Source organism: Malaclemys terrapin, chromosome 20 (genome assembly GCF_027887155.1).
Source record: "Malaclemys terrapin pileata isolate rMalTer1 chromosome 20, rMalTer1.hap1, whole genome shotgun sequence".
Lineage (NCBI taxonomy): Eukaryota > Metazoa > Chordata > Testudines > Emydidae > Malaclemys > Malaclemys terrapin.
In genome coordinates this window covers 13,476,657-13,494,319 of record NC_071524.1, presented here as the reverse complement: position 1 = coordinate 13,494,319, position 17,663 = coordinate 13,476,657, and the positions used below count along the sequence as shown (strand labels likewise).

The 17,663-nt window shown below is 59.7% G+C and overlaps 1 protein-coding gene across 2 annotated transcripts; it reads left to right on the top strand.

The window, feature by feature from the left end:
• The first annotated feature begins 232 nt into the window (after positions 1-232).
• CCDC61 (coiled-coil domain containing 61) lies at positions 233-17,457 on the top strand. Of its 2 annotated transcripts, none has more exons than XM_054010040.1 (14): positions 233-278; positions 4,472-4,660; positions 5,625-5,707; positions 6,038-6,201; positions 6,933-7,085; positions 7,782-7,998; positions 8,963-9,045; positions 11,122-11,369; positions 12,024-12,102; positions 12,655-12,779; positions 13,043-13,121; positions 13,832-13,898; positions 15,118-15,190; positions 15,825-17,457. In XM_054010040.1, exons 2-14 carry the CDS (start codon positions 4,513-4,515, stop codon positions 15,920-15,922), a joined length of 1,617 nt encoding a protein of 538 aa, XP_053866015.1. In that variant the 5' UTR covers positions 233-278; positions 4,472-4,512; the 3' UTR covers positions 15,923-17,457. The 2 variants fall into 2 exon arrangements, with proteins under 2 accessions (XP_053866015.1, XP_053866016.1); XM_054010041.1 differs by lacking the exon at positions 233-278 and adding an exon at positions 3,672-4,079.
• Positions 17,458-17,663: the final 206 nt, after the last annotated feature.

Here is a 17,663-nt window from a genome sequence, read left to right as displayed (position 1 = left end):
TGGGCGGGATTGGCAGCCAATGGGGACCCAATGGCAACTCTGAGGGCTGGACGGCGAGGGGCGGGACTAGGGCCCGGCGGTTGATGGACGGCCTAGGAAACCAATGGCCGCGCTGGCTTGGGCGGAGGAGGCGGGCCACGCTTGCGACAGACAAAGGCTTCGAGCCAATGGCTCGCCGGCGGCGGTTGGTCGGCAGCCAATGGGAGCGGAGCGCGGCGCTGGGGGGCAGGGCCCTGTCTGGGGAGGCGGCGGTTGGGTCTGAGCCGGCGGCCGAGGCGGTGAGTGACCCGGGCCTGTATCAGCCCCTCCCCCATAGCGACCCCCCTGCAGCCCCCTCCCCCCAGGGGATCCCCTGGCACGTGACCCCCCGGAGCCCCCTCCCCCCAGGGGGATCCCCTGGCACGTGACCCCCCGGAGCCCCCTCCCCCCAGGGGGATCCCCCTGGCACGTGACCCCCCGGAGCCCCCTCCCCCCAGGGGGATCCCCCTGGCACGTGACCCCCCGGAGCCCCCTCCCCCCAGGGGGATCCCCTGGCACGTGACCCCCTGGAGCCCCCTCCCCCCAGGGGGATCCCCTGGCACGTGACCCCCTGGAGCCCCCTCCCCCATGGGGACCCCCTGGCACGTGACCCCCTGGAGCCCCCTCCCCCCAGGGGGATCCCCTGGCACGTGACCCCCTGGAGCCCCCTCCCCCCAGGGGGATCCCCTGGCACGTGACCCCCTGGAGCCCCCTCCCCCCATGGGGATCCCCCTGGCACGTGACCCCCTGGAGCCCCCTCCCCCCATGGGGATCCCCCTGGCACGTGACCTCCCTCCTGGTCTGTGACCCCCGGATCCCCTCTTCCCAAGGAGTTTCCTTCCATGCCCTGGCCGGGGGGCGTTGCTACTTCCTGACCCCCAGCTGCCCTTTTCCCTAAATCCCGCCCCATGGGGTCCCCCATTCCTGCTCCCTCCCTGTGCCCCCCCCACCATGGGGGTCCCCTCCCTGGTACCCCCCATCCCACCCCAGAGTCCCTCTTCCTTACCCAGCACCGCTCTGCCCACCGTGGTACTGGGGTTTGGGGCAGCCAGGGGGGTTGCTTTTTTTGGGGGCGTGGGGGGGTTTGACCACCTGCCCCCACGTGTGCCATTGTTGGGGTTCCCCAAGAACTGGGTCCGACTCAGGTGCCTTTATTCGTCCTGCTGCAAAGCTCTGCTGAGCGTATCAGACTCCAGTGTAGGGGTTGGGTGGCGGGTGCTCCAAAAAGCAACAGAGGGTCCTGTGGCACCTTTGAGACTAACAGAAGTATTGGGAGCATAAGCTTTCGTGGGTAAGAACCTCACTTCTTCAGATGCAAAGTTACACCCGATACGACATTTTTACTAACTCTGATCACACCTGCATTCAGAGCGATACATGGCATCGCGCGCTTCGGGGTGAGCGTGGTTACTTTTGGGGTGTCGGTCCCCGGACAGCCTGCTTTGTCAGGTATAACGTTCCCGGTTCATCTCTTCCATGGGCCCTCGCACCAGGGACCTCCTGCGTAGCTTAGCTAGCACAGACATCCTGACTCCAGCATACTGCTTGTTCAGCCCCTGTGTATACCCTGGCCTTCCATTCACCTTCCCAGTCACGCCCACTAAGAAATGAGCCAGGCCTCCAGCCACGTGGGTCAGGATGGAGCTGTGTGTGTGTGTCTGACAGGTGGGGGACAGTGCTGCGTGGCGGATCCCCTCTGTGGGCTGGTGGGAGCCAAGAGGCAGTCCCGGAGCAGCAGCTCTGCCCTTTCCATGGTGGCATTTGCCTCCCTCTACACCCAGTGGTTGGGCGGTGGCCTCCTCTACGCAAGCACCCGGCCTTGAGAGTGGGTGCAGCCATCACGGCTCCCCTGGCTCAGATGCATCCAGCCTGTTCTCAGCTGTGAGAAGCTGCAAACAGCTTCCTCCCTTGTTTGTCCTCCTGGGAGCAAAGACGGCCTGGGCTTGGGAGCCCTGGCCCTTGCTGTACTGGGAGGGTGGATTCTGGTATGGAAAACGTTGAACACCTCTGGCTTAGACCTATCAGCACTGCTGCCCCCACAAGTGGACAGCGGCCCCAGCAAGCACCCAACCACTCCCTCTGCCCTAGAGCAGTGGTTCTCAAACGTTTTTTTCGCGGACCACTTGAAAATTGCTGAGGGTCTCGGTGGAGCACTTAATGATCTTCCCAAATGTTGTTTGTACCGTTAGCTAACTAGTGCAAAGTGCTTTGGATAAAAGTATCATAGGGGTATTCACCCACGAAAGCTTATGCTCCAATACTTCTGTTAGTCTATAAGGTGCCACAGGACTCTTTGTCGCTTTTTTGGACTTGATAATTAATGTTTTTTTGTTCTACAAATAAAAGCACACAACTCATATTTTAATATCGGTAGTCTTACCTTTCTAGTGCGATGGATGTGCCCTCTCTCCCCTGCCACGGCAGTCTCCGAGCTGGGGTTGGGAAGGAGTGGGGGTCTCACCCTCTCCCCCACCACAGCAGCCCCTGAGCTGGGGCTGGGAAGGAGAGAGGTCTCTCCCTTGCCCTTCATTGTCTTGTGTGCGACCGCCCAGGCACGCACCGTAGAGGGAACTTCCATGGACCACCTGAATGGAGTTTGCGGACCACAGTTTGAGAACCTCTGCCCTAGAGCATTGCGTCAGTGTAATTGCACCAGGCTGTGTTGCAGGGTGGTTAAGCACTGGAATAAATTGCCTAGGGAGATGGTGGAATCTCCGTCATTGGGGATTTTTAAGAGCAGGTTGGACAAACACCTGTCAGGGATGGTTGAGATAATACTTAGTCCTGCCTTGCATGCAGGGGACTGGACTAGATGACCTCTCGAGGTCCCTTCCAATCCTATGATTCTATACTGCCCTTAACGGGAGCTGCAGTACCATTGGTACCACTTCCCAGGCAGGACCAGTGGTGGGAGCTGTAATACAATCAGTCGGACAACACAGTTAGAAAAACACCTGAGCCCTGTCTGTGCTACAGCGCTCACCATCAGGGAATTCTGCTCCCCAGTGCATGTGCACCGTGGTTCTAATATACGCTGTCTCTGCACCTGCTCATAGGCTTGGCCTGTGCATCCTGCTAGTAAACAGAATTGTAGATTGGTCCAGAAAGGACCATTCTGTTCATCCAGTGTGACTTCCTGCCGAGCCCCGGCTGGAGCATCACACCCCCAATAATCTCAATATCAAGCCCACCATTTCAGTGTGAGTTACAGCAGATCTTTCAAGAAGATACCCACGCTTGGTTAAAAGACCCCAAGTGATGGAGACTCTCCCCTGTCTCTGGGTCCGTTGTCCCAGTAATTAGTTAAAAAATTGTGCCTTATTTCTAGCCTGAATACGTCCAGCGTCAGCCATTGGATCTCATGCTGCCTTTGTCAACTGGATTAAAGAGCGGCCTACTCTCCGAGATCTCCTCCCCTTGGAGGTGCCGACGGCTGGGATCCAGCCACCGCTCAATCTTGGATTGAATAGATCGAGCTTCCTTTGGGCTTGTCTGCACTTGGAAACTTACTGAAATACTGATTCTGGAGTAGTGACTTTGGTATAAATCCCCACGTGGACACTTGCATTCTGGAATAAGAGTGGATTAAGCTATATTGGAGTAATGCCTTGTATTTTGGAATAAAAGTGTGGATGGGGGAGACTTCTATTCAAATAACTACACCAGAATAGCTATTTTGGTCCCTGCGTAGACACTTAATCTCTCGCTATGAGGCAGGTTCCCTAGATCTGGAAACAGTCCAGCAGCTCTTCTGAACCCTCTCCAATTTGTGAGCATCCTTTTGGTCTCACTAAAGCCAAAGACATCACCTAGAGACTCTACACCTTGCTGTTCCCCTGCTTACACCTCCAAGGATCACGGTCACCTCGTTAGCGGAGTAGGCTGTATGCGCCCAGTGACAGGACAATCCGGGGCTCGTGTGTGTTATCCGAACAGGCCGAGTCTATGCGGAAAGTGCTGCGGATGTGAGGGATGGAATTCCCCAGCACGGGGTGGCTGGAGCAAGTCCTGAACTAAGAGAAGAGGGAGACAGGCAGACGTGTTCCAACAGGCCCAGCTTGGTCTGAAATCTGATCAGTTCCCACCGGGGAGTGTAACTTGCAGTGTGGTGCTGTACCGGGGCTGCCCCTCAGTCCCGACCCTGTTCCCTGACTCAATCGCTGCTATCCCCCGGCCCCCAACTCTGCCAGTGTCCCTCAGGCCCAACCTGCAGCCACCTGTGCCCCAAGCCCTGGGCTCCCTCCACACACAGCTCTCCCGTGGCCGTCAATCCTGACCCACATTCCCCCCTACTCTCCCAGCCCAGGGCTCCCTACATTGCCAATGCCCCTCAATCCTGACCCCCAGCCTTGGGCCTCGCCCCTCACTCTGCTCATCTTCTCATTCCCGCCCCACCGCCCCCTGCCATCCTAGTGTCAATCCCAATTCCTGTGAACTCCATCTCCTGCTGCAGGGTTGCCTGGGAACGCAGGGCCAGAGCGCGGAGGGCTCACCATGGCCAAGCTGCAGGGGCTTCAGGCTGACTACGTCTTCCGCGGCACAGAGCACGTTGTGAGGATGACCGTGACCGGGAGCGTCCTGGAGGTGGAAGTGGAGGACCGGCTCACCACCGATCAGTGGAGAGGAGAGTTTGACGCCGCCTGTGAGTGTCCTGCCAACCCCATTACGTGGGTCACCTCCTGCAGCTGTGGGAGGGAGCAACAGGGGACTGGGAGTTCAGGACTCCTGGGTTCTATCCCCAGCTGCAGGAAGGGAGTGGCAGCTAGTGGTTAGAGCAGGCGGACTGGGAATGCAGGACACCTGGGTTCTATCCCCAGCTGCAGGAAGGGAGTGGTGGCTAGTGGTTAGAGCAGGGGGGGCTGGGAATGCAGGACACCTGGGTTCTATCCCCAGCTGCGGGAGGAGTGTTGTAGCTAGTGGTTAGAGCAGGGGGGGCTGGGAATGCAGGACACCTGGGTTCTATCCCCAGCTGCAGGAAGGGAGTGGCAGCTAGTGGTTAGAGCAGGCGGACTGGGAATGCAGGACACCTGGGTTCTATCCCCAGCTGCAGGAAGGGAGTGGTGGCTAGTGGTTAGAACAGGGGGGGCTGGGAATGCAGGACACCTGGGTTCTATCCCCAGCTGCGGGAGGAGTGTTGTAGCTAGTGGTTAGAGCAGGGGGGGCTGGGAATGCAGGACACCTGGGTTCTATCCCCAGCTGCAGGAAGGGAGTGGTGGCTAGTGGTTAGAGCAGGGGGGGCTGGGAATGCAGGACACCTGGGTTCTATCCCCAGCTGCGGGAAGGGAGTGGCGGCTAGTGGTTAGAGCAGGGGGGCTGGGAATGCAGGACACCTGGGTTCTATCCCCAGCTGCAGGAAGGGAGTGGCAGCTAGTGGTTAGAGCAGAAGCTTGGGAGCCAGGACTCCTGGGTTCTATCCCCAGCTCTGAAAGGGAGTAGGGCCTAGTGGATAGAGCAGGGGAGTGTCGAGGATTCTTGGGTTTCCTTCCAGTTCCCAGAAGAAGTGCAGTCCAGTGATACGCTCAGAGGGCTGGCAGTCCCAGACTCCTGGGGGGAGCTGAGCCTGACCTTGCCTGACAAGCGTCTCTCCCTGTTCCGTTTGCTCCCAGTCATTGAAGATTTAACTCACAAGACGGGGAACTTCAAGCAGTTTGGGATCTTCTGCAGCATGCTGGAGTCTGCCCTGAGCCAGGTGAGGCCTGCAGCGCTCACAGCTAACAATGCCCCTGGCAATGGCAGAAGGGGATCTGGGCTGCCATGAGTCTCATTGGACAGCTCGCTAGGAGCCCAAGGGTCCCCCCTGCTCTGTGGAAAAATGGAGCTGGCCGTAACAGCCAGCTGCCTCGCAGTTCCTTGCATGTGATGCTCCATCCCTGCTGTCACTCGCTTTAGTGCAGAGTGGCATGCTGGGAGCTGTAGTCTTTAGGGGCAGCCCCATGGCCAGCCACACACTATCACCTCCTCCCTCACTGTGGAGGGGGTGGGCTGGTGCGTCCCTCTGAGTCAGCGCGTCTCCCCGCAGAGCAGCGAGTCGGTCACCTTGGACCTCCTCACCTACACTGACCTGGAGGCGCTGAGGAGCCGGAAGATTGGGGTGGGTCCAAGGCACGCGCCCTCCGCCTCCAAGTCCTCGCTGCTGAGTTCCAAGCGCTACCTCATCCTCATCTACTCCGTCGAGTTTGACAGGTAAGGGCAGCTCGGAGCAGGGGGTGGACTAGGGAAGACGACAGCAGCTCGGGGATCTTACGTAGGAGCAGAGAGGTTATTTTCCCTCTGGATTTAGCAGCGACCGCTGCTGGGATCCTGTGTCCCTCTCTGGTGTCCACAACTCGGGACATGTTGATAAATCGAGAGAGGTCAGAGAAGAGCCACAAGAATGACTGAAGGCTTAGAAACCCTGCCTTATAGTGAGAGACTCCAGGAGCTCCGTCTGCTTAGCCTAACAAAGAGAAGGTTAATGGTGACTTGATCCCGGTCTTCTAAGTACCTACCTGGGGAACAAGTATTTGCTCAGGACTCTTCAGGATAGCGGACAGAGGCCTTACACGATCCCGTGGCTGGAAGCTGAAGCTAGACACATTCAGGCTGGAAATAAGGCTCAAACCGTGAACAGTAATTAGCCGTTGGAACAACTTGGCAAGGGTCATGGTGGAGTCTCCATCCCTGGCAATTTTCAATCCCGATTGGATGTTTGTCAGAGAGATCTGCTGGAGCTCAAAGCAGAGTTAATTCCGGGCAGGTCTCTGGCTGGGTGACTAGAAGATCACAAGGGTCCCTTCTGCTATTACTCTAATGAATTCCAGCTCTTAATCTAACTGGAGAGGAGGGGTGATATAGGGGGCTGCGTAGCCATGTGACTGTAGCAACCTCAGGGCATGTGCCGATTCCAGCTGCCCCTACCTCTTCCTTCTCTATAGGATCCACTACCCCCTCCCGCTGCCCTACGTGGGCAAGCCAGACCCTGTAGCGCTGCAGAAGGTCATCAGGGAGCTGAAGGAGGAGCTGGCCGGGCTGAAGGCCAAACCAGGCAGGGACTTCCGGGACGCGGAGATCCGCCGGCTGCGGGACGAGTGAGTGAGCGGCGGGGCTGGGTGACGGGAGCCTCGGCGTTGAGTTGATTCCTCCCCCCAGGCTGTCTCAAGCACCTGCCCGTGGGGCGCAGCGAGCTGTCCCAGCCGATCCACTACTTAAAATAAAAAATATAGGGAGATATACCTATCTCGTAGCGCTGGACGGGACCTTGAAAGGTCATCGAGTCCAGTCCCCTGCCTTCAGCAGAACCAAGTACTGTCCCTGACGGCTTTATTTTTTTTGCCCCAGATCCCTCAATGGCCCCCTCAAGGATTGAACTCACAACCCTGGGTTTAGCAGGCCAATGCTCCTCCCGTATAAGAATACCAGCTCAATGCTTCAGACTGACGCCAAGGGAGGAGAGGGGTCTGGGTATTACTACAGAGGGCCTGGGAGCCAGGACTCCTGGGTTCTGTTCTGGGCTCTGCCATTGACTCATTGGGTGACCTGGAGTAAACCACGTCTCTCTGTGACTCAGTTTCCCCTCTGTAAAACGGGGCTTATCGTCTCATCCCGGCGAGTCGAAGTGTGAATTAATGTTTGTCCAGTGCTCTGAGGTCTGCTGCCATAAGGGGATTCGCTCTATACAGTAAGCGTCGTGTCACAGCGCCTCCTACTGGCAGTGCCGATCCCTTGCATCCGTCTCTGCCTCTGCGCCCCCTAAGCCCTGCCTTTATGTGTCTCTGCCTCCCCAGGCTGGGCCGGGTGCTGGAGGAGAAGCAGGAGGTGGAGTCGGCCCTGCTCGGGCTGCAGGAGGAGCTGAAACTCTGTAGCAAGAGCAGCGCCGGGAAGGAGGTGAAGATCCTGAAGAAGATCGTGCAGAGCCTGGAGGAGGAGCTGCTGAAGGAGCGAAGCAAGCACCAGCGAGCGGCCAGCAAGCGCCTGCAGGAGAACCGGCAGCTGGCTGACGAGGTGGGGTAGTGAACCCCCCGGCTGGGTCCTGGCACCAGTGTAACCCCTCTCCCTCCCCATCAGGTGATGGTGTAACAGCCACGCCCAGCCTGGCCCTGGTGTACCAGCCTCCCCACACGCCTCCTGGTGTGACAACCCCTTTTCTCTTCCTCCGGCCTGGCCCCCCATAGACCAGAAGTCAGGACTCCAGATTCCTCACCTAGAGCTTCCTAAAGGCGAAGATCTGAAGGAGAGACAAACCTTGGTGGAAGCAGCATGGGAGGGGAGTGGGGTCTAGTGGTCAGAGCAGGGGGGGCTGGGAATTAGGACTCCTGGGTCCCAGCTCCGGGAGGGAAGTGGGGTTAGAGCAGGGGGGCTGGGCGCTAGGGCTCCTGGGTTCTAAACCTGACTCTGCCACTGACTGATTGCGTGACCTTAGGCGAGTCGCTACCCCTCTCGGTGCCTCGGTTATTTTTTTTACAGTGCAAATATTTGTAGTCAAAAATAATATCAAGTGAACACTTTGTATTCTGGGTTGGAACTGAAATCTGTATATTTGAAAGTGTAGAAAACATCCACAGATATTTACATAAGTGGTATCCTATTATTGTTTAACAGTGGGATTAAAACTGCGATTAATTTTTGTAATCATTTGACAGCCCTAGTAATAATTATTACCCTGAGATCTTCCATAGCACCGTACCCCCGAAGATCCCAAAGCCCTTGGCTCTCTATACAGGGCTCACTTGCCCACCCCTGAAATGCAGCCACCTCTGGGGTGGAACGTGGCAGCTGTTTAACACAACACCATGGCACCCCAGTTCAGGTCAGGAAGCGAAGGGGAATGTTGCTGGCAGTTATGTAGCCCTGCCCAGATTTCGTTGTCCGGCTGGGCTGCAAGACTGTCTGCTGGGTCGATTTCCTGGGCCCGTTCCAGAGCATGTCCAGCACCTGAAGCAGTGAGATTTCTTCCCCTTCCTTGCAGCTGGCGGAGGTGAAAGCGTCGGAGAGGAGCCTCCGTGTCCGAGTGAAGAGTCTGACCAATGAGCTGGCCTTATACAAGAAAGGGTGAGGGACGCCAGCTACTCTAGGCTGGATCAGTACTGTGGGGGGGTTGAAGCAGATGCTTTTCATTCACCTGTCTAAGGATCCTGGCCCCTCTGTCGACACTCGATCCCAGGTTTTGCCCATTGGTCTTTAAATACTGGTCCCCTGGTGTTAGCAGATCACTGATACTACAGAGGAAGGCTCAAACCCCCATAATGCACTTGGCTAATTGGGTGACGCTGGAAGATTCCTTCCCGCACTCTGCAGGGATCGTAATATGTCCTGAAACATGAGATCTCCTGGTAGGGGACGGGGAAGGAGGATGGTGGACATCAGTCCTTACCCACGGCCATCTTGAAGGGTCAGTGGGGCTTCTGCAGGGCAGAGCCAGCCCCGGTGGCTGCATCTTTTTGATGGCACCTAGGGACACAGAATGTAGGTCCCGCTTGTGAGCTGGGGGGATTGTGTCCTGGAAAGCAGTCACTCTGAAAAGCATCAAGGGGCCATGGTGGGAACCAGCTAACCAGGAACTCCCAGGGCGATGCTGGGGCTAAGCGGGGAGCGTGACCCTTGGCGGTATAAGCGGGGGGATGTTGAGGAGGAGTGGGGCGGCAGTGCTACGTCTGTATCCAGCATTAGAGAGCCCATCACTGGAGCACGGGTCCCATTCTGGTGTCCGCACATCCAAAAATTAGACAGGATTCGGAAAGCGCCATGAGAACGAGCCGAGGGCTGGGAAACCGGCCTGTGAGCATGAGACGGAAGGTCCTGGATCTGTTTAGTTTATTCCCGAGACGGTTCAGATCCTGGTTTGTCAGCACCTCCCTGGGCAGGTGTGACAAGCCGCTGGGGTTCCCAGAGCGGTGAGTTACTGTGTTATCCCTCTTGGCCTCAGCAAGTGGGAGTTTTGCTGCTGCTAAACTGTGTTTGCTCCCTGGCACGCTGGCATGTCTGCCCTGCCAGCAAACTCACCCGGGCTCTGCCAGTGAACCCCCATTCCCAGGTTCCTAAGAGACGTCTCTCTGCAGTGCCCCCTTTCCTCCTTACTGGTATGCTCACAAAACCTTACACAACCGCTTGTTACCTTACTGGGGTTAAGAAACCTTCTGTTTCAATCCAAGCTCTGAGCTGGGTTATGGGAAAAGTAAAACAGGTGGATTAAGACAAGGACACAGGTTTAAGTGATACCAAGTATAAGGCAAAGACACAAATGGTTCCAAAGAAACAGAAGTAAAAATACGCTTCTAAGACTTCAGTCTAACTTAAGCAACTAAAGTCCTTTGTTCAAGAAGTTTTCTCACCCGTCTTCCTTCAGCCTCGTTGCCCAAGTTCTCTCAGTAACCCTTGGGAACCTGCTCTTCGCAGAGTAAGCCCAGACATCATTTCTCTGCTGGGACATAGATGCCAGGCTGTCTTCTCCCTGCTCGTTAGCTTTGTTTACCTCATATGTATATGAACGTGTGTTGCCTCTGCCCGGCCACCAGGCTGGTCAGACAAGCAAATACACGTTCCTTTGTCAGATTGGGCTTACGCATTGCTTGCCAAACACATTTTCGGGACGTTGTTCTAATGCACTTTGATAACCCTTCGTGCTCCCACCGCACCCTGGTTTTCAGGACCAGCGCGTTACCAGTTTGTGCGTGATACCTCCCATGGCACCATTTCAATACAGATCACCTGGTCTGTGCAGCGAGTTTGTCAGGGCTGGCGAGAGCTGCCGGCACAGAGCAGTGAACCTGGGGCACAGGGGGACTTTCTGAGAGTGGAGGCTCTTCAGTCCAGCAGACAAAGGCAGAAACAAGATCAATGGCTGGAGCTGAAGCTAGACAGATTCAGGCTTGAAATAAGGCGCCAGTGTTTAACGGGGAGGGGAATTGACCATTGGAACGACTGACGCTGTGTTGGGCATAGGGAGTGCTCCGGGGCTTGGAGACAGTGGACATCTCTGCTCTAGCTCGACTGTCAGATCTGGGCTGGATGCAGGGATACCTGGGGGGATTCTGTGGCCAGTGTGATGCAGGAGGCCGGATTGGATGACCCGAACGGGCCCCTCTGTCCTTCACGTCCAGGACTGACTGCTCCCTCCTGTTTTTCCAGGCGCTTGACCCCCACCGGCCCATCCCCTCAGAACCGAGCGGCGTCCTCCCGCGGCTTCAGTCACGCTGCCCCGGGCCGGAGCAGCGCTGCGGCCATGGCCCGAGCGGAGCGGCGCTCTACCTCCGGGGAGCGCTCCAACTCCCGGGAGCGTGGTGGGGCCTGGCTGACGAACCGGCCACGCTCCACGTCCAGAGAAGGGCGCGGCGGGAGCCAGACCCGCCTCCCTCGCCAGTCACCATCACCCACAGGTGAGGGGGTAGGAGAGGAGCCATTGGGCAGGTCCCCTGCCCAGATCACAGGGCCTGGGGACCCTAGGTTGGCCTTGAGCACTGTGGGAGTGCCCTGTCTCCGACAGAGATGTCTCCAGGCAAGGTGAGAACCTTGGTCACATGCAGTGATGTGGGGGAGGTAGCAATCCCCTCTCCCCCACTCCAGTCCCTGCAGCTGAATCCTGAATAGTTTGGAGGGGCAGGGAAGGGTCTACCCAGCCCTTCTCCTCCAGGTGGCTGGTTCCGAGCCAGTTCTCGCTGTGATGCCCAGCGTGCCGGGCCTTGGTCCCCAGTGTGAGATGAGATTTGGGGGCCTGGGGCCTCAGCCCAGCTCCTAGCCAGCCGGGGTGGGGTCCACCTCAGGCAGCCCCCGGTCAGCAGCCTCGGCCGACAGCTGAATAGACCAGGGGGACCAAACTCCCGTCTTGCCCCGTCAAGATGGGGAGGGGATGGTGTTGAGGAGGGTTGGGAGGGCTCGCCCCGCTGTTGCCCGTGCTGTGCCCATTCTGGGAATGGAGACCATCTGTCCCCAGGGCTCTTGTTTTCTCACCCTGCACTGCGGGGTGATCAGATCCCAGGTGTGGCAGCAGCAACCCCCGCCCTTGACCCCGCTGCCGGTCTTCCCTTTCCCAGGCACCCGGCCGCCGCGCTTCGACCCCACGGCCTTTGTGAAGGCCAAAGAGCGGAAGCAGAAGGAGGCTGAACTGAAAAAGTAAGTCCCCCGCCCCCCCGCCCCCCCAACTGCCGAAGATCAGGGTGTCCCTGGGGGATGTACGGGGTCACGTGTTTCCACCTCTAGCCGCCGCGTTCAGTGGCCCCCGTGCTGCCTGGGAAGCGGACTTTTGCCAGCGCTCTGGTGGGCACTGCCCCCCCCCCGCCCCCTCCGAATCTGAGCCCTTCCACCATCCTTGGGGAGGGCAGGGTGTTGGTGCCACAAGGGTTAATCAGGAGGCGTTGACACGGCTCCAGTGGCAGGAACGCCAGATGATATCTGAAACTCACCGAGATCTTGGAGCCCCAAGGCCCATTTAAGGATCCCGGCCTGTTTAGCAAGGGCGGGGGCGTCAGCCTTAGGGTCCCAGTCCCCTGCTTCCCTCCGGTCCCCCTGTGGTGTCCCTTCCCTTCCTGCCACGAGCTGCATGGCTGCTGCCGCGCTGCACCCAAGAAGTGGCTGCATTTCAGGGGCGGGCAGCCTGTTTTGGCAAGGAACCTTCAGGTCGCGAGATGCCTGCTTCTGTGCATAACCCTCTTCCCTTGGGCGCAGCCAGCGACGGGTCCGGCGGGGCGCGGGTGATGCGCCGCCCGGCAGCTGGGGCCGCTCCAACTCCCGGGGCCTGGCAGCCTTCAGCGGAGACAGCCTGGGCAGGAGTCACGGACGCAGCTCGTCGGGTACGTCCTGGGACCGGGAATGTCTCCGGGGTGGGTTACTGCGCTGGGCTTGCCACTGCCTGGGAGCCCCATGGCCACGTCCCCCAGCCCCTGGGCCATCCCTTCTCCGGCTGATCAAGGCTGGAGCAGGTGTTGGGAGAGTCCGTGCTTCCCCGTTGTAGGAGTGCGGTGGTTTGTGTGTGGGAGGGTTTGGGGGCCATGGACGCTGGTTTGGGGACCCCCCCAAGGACTGAGCTCCCCTTTACTGTCTCCCACTCCCACAGTGGAGAGCTTCCGCAGCCAGCGCTCTTCAGCAAGCTCGGGCAGCGAGGCGGATGATTACTCCGAGCCAGTACCCCTAAGGTAACGAAATCACAATCTTCTACTGGGATGGGAGAGCAGGGGGGCTGGGAGCCAGGACGCCTGGGTTCTCTCCCTGGCTCTGGGAGGGGAGTGGGATCTAGTGGTTAGAGCAGGGGGCTGGGAGCCAGGACGCCTGGGTTCTCTCCCTGGTTCTGAGAGGGGAGTGGGATCTAGTGATTAGAGCAGGGGGCTGGGAGCCAGGACTCCTGGGTTCTATCTTGCTTCGGCAAGTCATTTTGACCCAACTTTTGCGACGTGATCTCTGATTTGGGGCCTGATTATTGGAGGGTTGAGCAGCCACAGCTCCCATTGCCTCCGGCTGGAGCGCAGGCCACTCGGCACGTGTGCACGCCACGCCCGGGGCGCCGAGGGGGGCACCCGCAGTTGGAGGCCTCTTGGAAGCTGGGCCTGTCCTCTGTGCGCCAGGCCTTCCTGGGGGGTGGCAGCTGGTGGCTGTGGGGACTCCGGAGATGCCAGCGACTGGAGATTGACGCCTGGGGGCACGGGAGCTGGCTTACCCCGGAGCTGCCACGGTGGGGCCCTGGTGCCGCATAGGGAGGTGTCTGAGCGGCACGGCTCCCAGGACAAGTGCCTGGCCTCTCCAGCATAGCGCACCCCTGCTAGCCACGGGAGCAGGGATCCGAGCCTGCCGGGCGCTAACTGGCGGAGCGCTGCCCCATCACCGCTGCCTTGTTCCCTCTCTCCGGCAGGGGCAGGCGGCGGGCCCCCCGAGGCAGGAAGCCCTTGAGTTCTTCCTCCTGGAATGGCCCCAGCGGGGTAAGTGGTTCTTTGTCAGGGCGCCTCTCAACTAGCCTGGGTGGGAGGTTAGCCGGGGCCCGGCCCTGACTGCTGCAGCCGGGGATCGGGGACGGGCCGTGCTGCAGCCGGGGGGGCCCTCCGGGCAGCAGGCATCTTGCTTCAGATCCCCATGTGCGTCAGGTGATGGTGGCTGCCCCCGGGGCCGGCGTGGCGTGTTCTCTGTGGGGGCAAAGTCCATGCTGGAGCCCCTGGGTCTCTCCCTGCTGAGAGCCACTGGCTGGGGACATGATTCCTCACTGCTCCATGGGGTGCTCCAGCCAGAGGGGGGCCACGCGGAGACAAAGGGTTCCCTTCCCCTCCTGCAGGAAGCCGGCTCAGTGCTCCAAGTCGCCGCCGGCCGGGAGAGGCTGGGGCCGTGGGGGGCGCCGGGGTCTCCCACCTCACCCAGCTGCCTCAAGGCAGCGCCTCTGCCTTCAGTGCTAAATGACCTGGAGTACGTCAGAGAGCACGGGGCGAGTCTGGGAAATGGAGACCGAGGGGAAGGGGAGGGGCTGTGATGAGGGAGGGGCCTAGTGGTTAAAGCAGGGGTTGGGTGCCTGGACTCCTGGGGTCTATCCTCAGCTCTAGGAGCGGAGTGGGGTCGCATGGTTAGAGCAGGGGGTCAGGACTCCTGGGTTCTATCCCTATCTCTGGGAGGGGAGTGGGATCTAGTGGTTAGAACAGGGGGCCAGGACTCCTGGGTTCTATCCCTAGCTCTGGGAGGGGAGTAGGATCTCATGGTTAGAGCAGGGGGCCAGGACTCCTGGGTTCTATCCCTAGCTCTGGGAGGGGAGTGGGATCTAGTGGTTAGAGCAGGGAGCCAGGACTCCTGGGTTCTATCCCTAGCTCTGGGAGGGGAGTGGGGCCTAGTGGTTAGAGCAGGGGGCCAGGACTCCTGGGTTCTATCCCTAGCTCTGGGAGGGGAGTGGGGTCTAGTGGTTAGAGCAGGGGGCTGGGAGCCAGGACAGCTGGAGGCTGTTCCCACCTCTGCCGCTGACTTGCTGTGGTCCAGAGCCCAGGTGTCCCATTTCCCCGGCACCCTGGGAATACATGTGTCAGCAGGGAACAGGACTCTCCCAGTCAGCGTCTCCGATAGCCCTGGCTGAAGAGTGCCGCTGGCTGGGACGGGGACACGCCGGGGGGACCCAGCTGGGCAGCCCAGAGGAGACGACCCTGCAGCTTTCTCCTCTCCCGGCAGGCTCCCCGAGCGGATGCCGGGCGCAGGAAACGCCTGGCCAGCACCCCCACCGCGAGCAAGCGAGCGGATAAAGGTGAGCTGGTTAGGAAGAGGGCTGTGCTGCAGTGTGGGCCCAGCAGGGGGCGCTCTCCCCTTGCAGTCAGTGCTGACCCCAGTGCCCTGTCATGGCATGTCATCTGGATGCCTCATGTCACTCAGTTTGTACCCACCACGGTTACTGAGGCCTCTGGCCCTTTTCCCATGAGCCGGGCTCCTAACCCCCGTGTGCTGCCAAATTCCATTTGCCCTGGAGCTTCGCTGCACAAGCTACTTTCACTCTCACCCCCGATATAAACAGCTGCCACGCTCCGCCCCAGAGGTGGCTGCATTTCAGCCCCAGGCAAATCCTCCTGGAGCAGCCCAAGGTTCTCTGCAGATTATGGTTTCTTCGATCCCTGCTCACGTGCCCTGTCCTCCCCCCCAACCTCTCCTCCCCCCCAACCTCTCCTCCCTCAGAAGTTCCCTCTCCATTCTTGGCTCCCCTCCGCCCGGCCTTGAGCCCTCTGATCCTGCTCACAGGGCTGGAGAGAGGTCCCCTATTGAGCAGTTCCCCACTCCTGTGGCTGTGGCGCTCGTGGTCCTGGCTGGCCCGGGGACTGGGGACTAGAGTGCAGGGCTGGCCTGGCGATCGCAGGGCCCAGCCGACGAATGCTCGTCTCCTCCGACAGAGAACCTGTACGATGAGCCATCGGCCGACCTGTCCGAGATCGACGCCCGGCTGCAGGCCCTGCAGGAGTACATGAACAACCTGGACACCAGGACGTAGCCAGCGGAGTGTGGGAGCGGGAGGGCTGGCACGTGGCCCAGGCTCGGAGCCCTCCACGCTGCTCGCAGGGGGACCTGGAGAGGTGGGCCAAGCGACCAGGCCTTGGAGCCCTCCCTGCCGCTCCCATGGGGCCGAGCCAAGACCTCTCTCCCCCACAGGGACTCTTTGCCCTGCTGTCTCTGGGCTCTACTCCAGGCTGGACAATAGAAGATTAGCAAGGCGGATCTTTGGGAGAGGGGGCTCAGGATCTTCGTCCCCCCCCCCCCAGCTTGTTCCCATCAGAAATCCCCACCCCCACGGGCTGGACAGAAGGCAGGTGGCTTTGTAGTTGTACCCAAGTGCCCAGGAGCAAAGGATCATGGGACATTTCCTCCTGGGAGTGACTCCCTTCACATTGGTGGCAGCTAGGGGGCGCCTGCCCCACTTTGGCTTGTGGATTTCTGACCCCTCGGGGAAGGGGGCCCTGTGGAGTGGAGGGTCCTATGGAGAACTCTGAGCACAACAGGCTGATGGGACCCTCTTCCAGCCCCCCCTTCTCTCTCCTCTTTAGCTCAGTTTTAGCATCCTGGGCCGGCCTTGGCCTCGCTGGGCTGAGAGGATCCTCCGGGCCCCCTCGACCCGCCCTTGGGCTGCTGAAACCCCCGGGCGGATCTCAGCCCTTCACAGCTGCAGCCTCGGCCTCGGCGCATGACCATCCCCCACGGGCAGCTTCCCGGCTGTTCCAACCGCACAGCAGAGCCCCCGGGAGGCTGGAATCCTGCGATCCGTGGGGAGGGGGCAGCCTCTTAACCCGGAGGCCAAGCCAGCTCGAGACAGGGGCTACCCCAGAAGCGGTGGCACGGTCCGATCTTGCCAAGCCCTCTCCCTGCACCAGCCGCTCCCAGTTAACCACGTCCCACCGGGGCGGGATGCCTTGCGGCCAGTTTGCCTGCCTGGGCGGGCAGCTGCCCTGCGCTCAATCCCCTGGTCAGAGCACCCGGGAGGGACACGGCAGGGAAAGGCACCAACCTCCGGCTCGTGCCTGGAGGCAGTGAAACGAGCGAGCTGTTCAGTCTCTGGCCGTTCCAGTGGCTTGAACGGCTTTTAACGCTGGTGCGCGAAATCTCCCGCGTCTCGGCGGCTGAGGGAGCGTCCCCTGCGCTCCCCCTCATCTGCCTTCATGGCAGCACACGGGGCTTCGGGAGACCTCTGGCCATTGGTCCCTCAGCTGCTCTAAACCCCTGCCTGATTCATTGGCCTGGAGGAGCCTCCGACCAGCTCAGCAACTGGGCATTCAGCTGTTAGGGCTAAAAGCCCCATGGCCAGAGTCTCCCTCAGCAGCCCTGTCTGCTATGGGATCTGGTCCCTTCGCTCCAAGGTCAAGCCAGTAGCTGCATCCACAGTGCTGGCCCCTGAGCGGTATCTGGTTCCTCTCAGTGCCCCGGTGGGCGGCAGGTGATTGTGCTGTGATCCTGTGTGCGCCCCATCCCCCCCACGTGCTGTTCTCTGCTGTGTTGTGTGATGATCCCTGTTGTAAATAAACCTTTCTAACTTCCTGCCGGCTGCTGATCCCCTCCCATGCCTCCGCTCCGCCCTGCGCCAGCGAGGGCGGGGATGGAACTTGGCTCATGCCACCAAAGCCCCGTCCCTTGAGCCAAAGGAGAATCGCCATCGGCTGGGAACAGTAGAGGGGATGTGACACACAGCAGGCTAGTTCTTGTTCCGCTTAACCGTCTGCAGAGAAGGTGAGGGCTAGTGAAAG